The 8,432-nt window shown below is 41.9% G+C and overlaps 3 protein-coding genes across 3 annotated transcripts; all 3 read right to left on the bottom strand.

The window, feature by feature from the left end:
* Nucleotides 1-19: 19 nt before the first annotated feature.
* Nucleotides 20-2,201, bottom strand: LOC108111649 (CLIP domain-containing serine protease B15). The gene is given in 6 exon segments (XM_017221180.2): nt 20-354; nt 357-523; nt 586-734; nt 736-1,262; nt 1,325-1,490; nt 1,912-2,201. Coding segments are annotated over 6 exon segments (1,476 nt in total). The 5' UTR covers nt 2,125-2,201; the 3' UTR covers nt 20-100.
* Nucleotides 2,202-2,958: 757 nt separating this feature from the next.
* On the bottom strand, nt 2,959-5,777 carry LOC108111679 (hepatocyte growth factor activator-like). Its single transcript, XM_041818861.1, is given in 6 exon segments — nt 2,959-3,125; nt 3,127-3,454; nt 3,510-4,173; nt 4,230-4,395; nt 4,645-4,769; nt 4,772-5,777. Coding segments are annotated over 6 exon segments (1,461 nt in total). The 5' UTR covers nt 4,860-5,777; the 3' UTR covers nt 2,959-3,035.
* A 176-nt stretch (nt 5,778-5,953) lies between these two features.
* LOC108111677 (enteropeptidase) lies at nt 5,954-8,089 on the bottom strand. The gene is made up of 3 exons (XM_017221214.2): nt 7,880-8,089; nt 7,434-7,599; nt 5,954-7,372 (listed from the first exon to the last, which is right to left on the bottom strand). Exons 1-3 carry the CDS (start codon nt 8,087-8,089, stop codon nt 6,162-6,164), a joined length of 1,587 nt encoding a protein of 528 aa, XP_017076703.2. The 3' UTR covers nt 5,954-6,161.
* Between the last annotated feature and the right edge of the window lie 343 nt (nt 8,090-8,432).

Genomic DNA, 8,432 nt, shown 5'->3' with positions numbered 1-8,432 from the left:
GATAATGTAAATCTAAATATTTACACTGTAGCATAAAAGAGTTCTTCCAGCTTAGTCATTTATTTTGACACTAAAATGTACTGCTCCTTTGAATAATCTCTCAGAACCACATGTTCCTGAGCAACCAGTCATGGTGCTTGGCCACATCCGTATAGATAACAGGCAGTTTAAGATTGCATCTGTTGGTCATTCGCTGTCCAGCTGAAACGACACCGCGTAGCATCCAGATATCCTGCTCTTGAAGCATCAGTCCACCTCCCGAATCTCCGCTGCAGGGTCCTGAAGCCAAAGCATTGCTGGCACAGATCGTATGTGAGGTGATAAAACGGGCATTCTCCATGGAGAGATTTCCCGACACTCCGACTGGGTAATGATGTCCGTGTCCGTCATCTTAGCTAGCCGTGTGTTCCGGTTGCCCTTCTCGTCCTCACCCCAACCAGCCACATAAGACTTGTGGCCCGAGGGCAGTTCCAGCAGGAAGTTCTCATTCCACAAACATATGGGCTTGGTGTAATCATCAAACCTAAAGGGAGAGAAACATTAAATTTAGAAGATTATTATATATTTTTTAATTGATATACTTACATGACATGTTTTGTTAACTGCAGAAGAGCCAAATCTGCATCGGTATATACATTGGGATTGTACTGTTCGTGCAGCAAAAGTAGAGACACGCTCGATGTGATACCAGGTGAGAACAAGTCCATGGTATTACGACCTAGCGATACCGTAGTTCCTTTCACCTGGCAAATTCCGGCTGCCAAAACGAAAGCAATGAGCAGCCGAGATTACAGTTCTCGCCGAGATCAGGGTTCCTCCGCACAAAAAGTTGTAGTCCCTGCCCACTTGCTCAAAGAGACCCGCCATCCAGGGCAGCTGACCGCGCTCCACCGTAATTCCATTGTGAATGAACGGCGTCTGGATGGTCTTTTCCCGACCGCAAATGCCGCTTAGCTGTCCGATTGTCTGGGGAATGGATTTCTCAATCTGCACTGGCGGTATCAATGGTGGTATTGTTGGTCTAGCTGTTGTTTGATATTCTTCGATTTGTGGCAACTGAGGCACAGGTTGTGGTTGCGGCCTTGAAGGGGGCTGTTGTGGGATTCTTCTTTGCTGAGGCTCTTCGTCCACAAATATTGTTGTGTTTTGTTGAGGAGTCTGAGACCATTGAGGTTGCGCCTGCTGAAACGTTGGAAGAGCCGCCAAAGGAACAGTTGATCGCAGAACTGATGACAATTTTATAGGGGTGCTAGGCTGTCTTACTGAAGAAAATCAAATCAAATTGATTTAGATATTAAAGATAAAGTGGATGGGTATCACTTACTCGGATTAGATTGGCACACTATATTTCCATTTAACGTAACCTTTGTAAGTTTGGGAACTACACCCTGCGTGGGAAAGTCAATTCGGTAATCGATGGGTACATTGTTTTTCAACCGAAAGTCGAGCGATTCCTCGTTCACTGCCAGTTTAATAGATCCTGGGGATCTCTAAAATAAAATATATACGAGACAAGAGTTAATATCAAATTCGCGACACCATAAAGCAATTACAAACTCAGATGGATAGATATATAAACATAAATCAACTGGCAAAACCGAATCTCTTTTTTAAAAACAATAACATTAGCAGCTGGGCTTAGTCAGCAGATCTCTCGACGAACGACAAACCAGTTCGACGACTTTAAGGAAAGCGTAAGAGAACAGAGCTGGAGAGCTTTCGTATGAACGTGGTTTTCCCGAGCGTGCATTTTCTTATCAGCCATGCAATTCCCATGAAATTCCACTTGACCAGTGAGCTCACCAAGATAGATGGTGAATAATCAGGCATCCAATCTGAGAGTGAGGTCAATGCTTGATAACACTGACATAACGCACAATTCAGGAGGGTCAAAGCTGATGGCAAACTTACCGGAGCCTGTCGACCAGGGTGGGAAAGTTCAACACCCACTACGTTATCGGCGTACGAACTGTCCAAAACTAGCATTAAATGACCTATGTACTCATTATTGTACTCGAGATACCGAAAAATATTTGGACAGGCGACGTATGGCAGGTTTTGACCGCGAATATAGCTGATCTGCAGCATGGAGATCAGGAAACCAATCAACCGCACTTGGCACATGGCGCACGCAAAACCTTTCCGGAACAATAAAAAAAAACAATCGCAATTGCAATTTATGAGTCGAGAATCAGAGGTTAAACCGCACTCATTGAGATTCGCGCAATGAATGATTGGTTTTAGCTCAGTTAATTTACATTACTTTGCGATCTAGCTGTATAGTGCGATCTCAGACGAAGCTCGTCCACTCTCTCAACCTGATCCGAGATCAGAGTTAGTTGCTTGATTACAACAATGCTCTACGACGAAGGTGTTGGGTGATTCCGCCTCCGTTTGAACGCTTGATTGGGATTGATTTTACGGTAATTTAACAGATTTAAATGAAAAACCCATGCTTAGAAGGGAAGCCAACATTTTTGCATATTTTTGCCAAAAAAAACTTAAAAACTACATTTATCAAATTTAAAAGTTAATCAAGGTATGATAGTCCATATTTGGACAAATTACAGTCATTCTGGGAGAAAATCGGGACTAACAAAAATTGGCATTTTGGGTAAAGTTGCAAAAATTTAACATATTTCACTTTGAATGCAGATCTCGCAAGAAATGAAAAACAAGCTTTTACATCATTTGCATAGTTATGAGAAAATCTGGGATAAAGAAACTTTGCATTTTCGATGAGAGGTAATTATCTTATTGCAAAAAATATCATTTTTAACTTTGCTTTAACCAAAATTTCCTTTTTTATAGAAATGTGTATTAATGAAACATTTTTTTTAGTTCACTTTAATTTTTTTTAAGTTTACATATTATTTATTAGAAAAAACATCTTTGAAAGTGGATACCAAAAAATTTAAAACTATGGATTATTAAGTATAGTCTTATCAGTTTGTCGTATATCAGTAAGCTTCATGAGGATCTTAACAGACAATTTGATTATGTCTCCAGCTATGACAACCTTTTGTAGGTTTCTGTTAGTTCCACATATTCCGACGCACCCAGTCGATGTGTTTCGCCACATCGGTGAATACGGATGGCTTGGAAAGTTCGCAGGTTCTCTCCTTTTTCGTTGATTGCACCACCGGAGATCACTCCTCGCAGCACCCAAACGCCCTGCTCCCGCAGCATTAATGGTCCACCTCCATCGCTGGCACAAGGTCCTGCTGCAGTCTTCTTGGCGCACAAGGTGCTCGGCTGCACCAGCACATGGGGCAGCTCCTCGATGCAGTTCGATTCGATAACGATGTTCAAGTCGGTGATCTTAGACACATCTGAAGTGCCGGTTCCTGTCTCATCGGGTCCCCATCCAGCGACATAGCTCTTCAGCCCTTGCGGCAGATCTAGGCGATTCATAGTACCCCACAAGCAAATTGGTGATATGTAGTCATTATACCTGAAATATAAGATCAAAAAAGCTCTATTTCAGTTTTCAAAAGTTTGCGACTTACCTGACGGGTTCATCTAATCTGACAAGCGCCAAATCCGCCTCCGTGAACTGCTTGATCTGGTAGTTTTCATGGATGACCAATTGGGACACTCCGCGGTATTCTCCATCGGATTGAATGGCCAAGCTATTCCGACCCAAGGAAACGCCCAATCGAGCGGCGGGCACATCCCGTCCCGGAGATCTGAAACAGTGGGCTGCCGATATCACCGTTGTTGTCGAGATCAGAGAGCCTCCGCAGATAAAAGCTGGTCCGTTGTTCTCCCGCCGTTCAAAGATTGCCACTAACCATGGAAGTTGACCGCGCTCCAGATTCCTTCCTTGGAATATCAGTGGTGTGATACTGGACCCCACTCTTCCACAGCCTATAATTTCGGATGGATCGGTCCAAGAGGGATCCGGGACTTCTGGTTTCATGATTGTCTGTTGAGAGTCAGAACCCCCTTCTGGTTTCGGAAATTGTGGCCATGGCTCATTAAGTCTTTTAGCTGTCTCGTCATTGTCAGGATTGGGTCTCAACTCCCTATAATCGTTGGGTACAGTCTGAGTGACCTGTCGCCAAGTTTGTTCGGTGTTTGATGGAATGGGTTGGGTATTGTCTCTGTTAACCAATACGAAGAAGGGTTTCCAAGTGTTGTTATAAGTTAGAGCTGTATTCGGCACGGGATCTAGAAGGGATCGGTCCTTGATACGGAACAACATATTAAAGTTCATAACATCTTACATTCTGTGCCACCGCAAAGTTCTTTGCCATTTAAATTCATGCTTGTTATTTTAGGAGGTCTTCTGGGAATCGGAAAATCCACTCGGTATCGAATCGGCAAGCCCTGGCGAAGATTTTCAAGGTTCGTCCTAACATCGTCCAGCATAGAAAAGTTGCGTTCAAAATTCTAATATTGTGGAAATATATATAAATTGTTTTACAATTTCCCCTTGAGACAAAAATTCATCTAAGTTGTAAAATAACTAAGAAAAACGCCAATGGCAGAAATCTAAATTCTTGGTCAGCGAGATTGGAAAGTCTGATCTGTCCGTGATATGACTTAACTGCTAAGGTATAAAAACTGTATCTTAACGGAAAAAATGAGTAATGAGATGAAATTAAATTGAATTACCCAGTAAAAAATTGTAGATCTTACCCTGAAATGGTCAAGTTCCGGGTGGGAAAATCTAAGGATCAGTGTCTGAAGGTTAGCCATGGGATGACGCACTGTTACCAGACCGATAAACTGTCCTTGGTAGCCCTGATACTGAAAAACGGATAGCAGCCATTCTCAGGCAACTGGAAAACCTGAGATCCTATTAGAGACACCACTAGGGAAATTGTCACCAGCCGTAGGAGACTCATTGCCATCTGGATTATTCACAAAATAAAAATCGAAGTTCCCGGACACAAATATTATTTTGCAATATAACATAAAAAACATTTCCAAATGTTGATTCCAATAATGCAGAACATTTCATACTAACCACGTCGGGAATTGCATTTAAACCTTCATTCGATATATAAATTGCATTTTAATCAATCTGCAACTGCGATGATCATCCTAATCTTTTCTCTATTTGTTTTTATAAACACAATAAAAGTGAATGAACTTCTTCATTTACATTTTTCAACGTCATTTTGCATTCATCATAAGTTTCTGAAAAACAATTAAACACGAATAAGTCATTCATCTATTGTAATGCTAATAATAAGCAGTTATATTTTTAGTAAATGTATTACAAATTTCACTTTCAGAATACTCCTTGAAAATTTCCACCAATTATCTTTCCACTTCAACCCAATCCTCGGCACATTCCTCCGGAGTTTTCTTCAAAAATGTATGGCTTGGAATATCCTCTTATTGAATATTTTAGCCCTGAAGCATTTCTTTAAGCTTTAGTAGGCATCTCGTGGTCTTACAGTTATAAATCACCCAGCACGTCTCTCCACATATATACAACACTGTTCAAATGTATCTGTATTATGCATCGCAAAAGAATAATTTAATTCCATGCAAAAAAAACTAACTCTCGGCTACTCACTTATCTTTATTCTAAAACTAATCTTAAAAGTCTCAGCTGGTAATATTTGAATATCGTAAAATATGATATAATTATTTTTTAATTATTTCATCAATATTCAAATGATGTCAAACCTCTCCAAAACAATAAATTATTGTAAAAAAATAACGATTGAAATATAATAGTCGAAAGTCAGAGGTTAAACCGCACTCATTGAGATTCGCGCGATGAATGATTGGTTTTGGCTCAGTTAATTTGCAATACTTTGCGATCTAGTATAGTCCAATCTCAGACAAAGCTCTTACACTCTCTCAACCTGGTGAGAGATCAATGTTAGTCACTACTCTACGACAAGAGTGTTGGGTGATTCCGCCTCCGTTTAACCGCTTGATTTTCATGTAATTATCCGGATTTTAGCAGAAATAAACTCAATTTAAGTGCACAGTTTAATACTTTATGATACGACAAGCTTTTTAAGTTTATTTTACATCAGTTTAAGAAAATAACACACCTTATTAATGGATCAAACAAACTGTTAAGACCACCTGAAATTCAGGATAGTCTATTCCACTTGCCGTAGATTAGTATGACTTATGAGGATATCTTTAGAAACGATATGTCTTCAGCTCTGACCAACTCCATTTTCCAATTAGTTCCACATATTCCGACGCACCCAGTCGATGTGTTTCGCCACATCGGTGAAAACAGATGGCTTGGATAGTTCGCAGGTTCTTTCCTTTTCGTTGATTGCACCACCGGAGATCACTCCTCGCAGCACCCACACATCCTGTTCCCGCAACATCAATGGTCCACCCCCATCACTGGAACAAGGTCCTGCTCCAGTCTTTTTCGCGCACAAGGTGCTCGGCTGCACCAGCACATGGGGCAGCTCCTCGATGCAGTTCGATTCGATAACGATGTTCAAGTCGGTGACCTTGGAGACATCAGAATGGCCGGTTCCCGATTCATCGGGTCCCCATCCAGCGACATAGCTCTTGTGTCCTTGCGGCAGATCCAAGCGGTTCCTTGGGCTCCACAAGCAAATTGGTACTATGTAGTCGTTATATCTTACAGGATCATCCAATCTAACCAGTGCCAAATCCGCCTCCGTGAACTGCTTGATCTGGTAATTTTCATGGATGACCAATTGGGACACTCCGCGGTATTCTCCATCGGATTGAATGGCCAAGCTATTCCGTCCCAAGGAAACGCCCAATCGAGCAGCGGGCACATCCCGTCCCGGAAATCTGAAACAGTGGGCTGCCGATATCACCGTTGTTGTCGAGATCAGAGAGCCTCCGCAGATAAAAGCTGGTCCGTTGCTCTCCCGCCGCTCGAAGATTGCCACTAACCATGGGAGTTGACCGCGCTCCAGATTCTTTCCTTGGAAGATGAGTGGGGTGATACTGGCCCTCTCTCTTCCGCAAGGAATAGTTCCGGATGGATTATTCTGTTGCGGAACCAGGACATCTGGGATCCTAGTCGTCTGCTGAGGTTCAGAAACTCGACCAGAATTTGTTGTCCCCTGCGGGGGGACAGTACGACCTCCAGAATTCGGAAACCCAGGCAGGGAGTCATTACTCCATCCCATTGACGCACTATTATCCTCGACCGTCGGTTGATTGGGCCTGGGCCTGGGCCTGGTCTCAACATAGTCGTTGGGATTTTCTTCTTGTCGCCAAGAGGGTTGAGCAGCCGATGGTAAGGGTTGAGTATTTACCCCAAAGACCTCTGAATTCTCCCCCTGTTGCCATGGTTGTTGAGGTCTCGATGGTACGGGCTGAGGATTGACCCCATAGACCGATGTGTAGGAGGGTGTCCAAGTGATCCGTAAAGTTATGCCTGTCCTTGGCTTAGGGTCTAGAAGGATTGGGAAGGAGTCGTGAAACGAATATATATATTAAAGAGTATAACTACTTACATTGTTGGGCACCGCAAAGCTCATTTCCATTCAACTCGATGCTAGTAATCTTCGGAGGAACTGTGGGAATCGGGAAATCGACCCGGTATCGAATAGGCAATCCTTGGCGAAGATTTTGCTGGGTCGTCTCATCGTCATCAACCAGAGCAATGCTGCCCACATAGTTCTGAAAGAAGAAGGCAAAATTTAAATATATTTCGACACTATTAAAACTATAATCTATGATATTTTTTTTAACAACTATTTATAGTATTATAAAATATTTCAATAACGAAACAAATAGCTCATTCTTTCAGAGGCTTGTTTACAGCGATTTTTATTGATTTTATTTTTGCTTTTGCAAATACATTTGCCATTGCCGCATGGGAAAAATCACAACCGCAAACTAGCAAAGTGATAAGACTCTCTGATGTAATTTAATAGTCTTAAAAGCTGGCTTTTCTCACCGTGAATTCATGATATCCTGGCTGGGAGAATTGAACGATAAGTGTCTGGTTGTCACCAATAGGATGGCGCACTTTCACCAGACCGATGAACTGCCCTTGATAGCCCTGGTACTGGAATAGCTTAGAACACCCATTGAAGGGCAACTGGCCAAGAGCCGATCCAATTAGCAAAACTACGAGCGGTACGGTTAACAGCTGTAGCGGACTCATTGCAACTGCGTAGAGCTGAGCTTTTCCAATGTGTTTTATTGAGAAAATAATAAACTCACACTAACGCTCAAGAACTCACTCAATGAGCAAATGATTTACCCGTTCTATGTCTCTCATTAATCTACAGTTTATTCAGAGCGTCAGTGGCTCTCCCCGTCTTGTGGGTTTTTACTATAAGTTTTTGGAGTTCTTCTCTAACGTAAATAGCATTTCCACATGTTGAGATTAATTATGCAAAATATCTTATTTCTCTCGCGTCTAGAATTTCAGTTTTAACTTTAGCTTAATAGATCATTTGCATTTTAATCAATCGAAGAGTGCAACGAATAACTACTCAAAATCA

Source organism: Drosophila eugracilis, unplaced genomic scaffold (genome assembly GCF_018153835.1).
Source record: "Drosophila eugracilis isolate 14026-0451.02 unplaced genomic scaffold, ASM1815383v1 contig_401, whole genome shotgun sequence".
NCBI lineage: Eukaryota > Metazoa > Arthropoda > Insecta > Diptera > Drosophilidae > Drosophila > Drosophila eugracilis.
The sequence above is the reverse complement of the archived record's forward strand: the minus strand, read 5'-3'. Positions and strand labels throughout refer to the sequence as shown.

What these genes read in the sequence shown, in the direction of transcription:
- LOC108111677 (XM_017221214.2), bottom strand. Translation starts at nt 8,089, where the DNA reads ATGAGTCCGCTACAGCTGTTAACCGTACCGCTCGTAGTTTTGCTAATT. An exon ending in CAGGATATCATGAATTCACG is followed by an intron (nt 7,600 to 7,879) that starts GTGAGAAAAGCC and finishes TTCTTCTTTCAG; the next exon opens with AACTATGTGGGCAGCATTGC. An exon ending in GCTTTGCGGTGCCCAACAAT is followed by an intron (nt 7,373 to 7,433) that starts GTAAGTAGTTAT and finishes CAATCCTTCTAG; the next exon opens with ACCCTAAGCCAAGGACAGGC.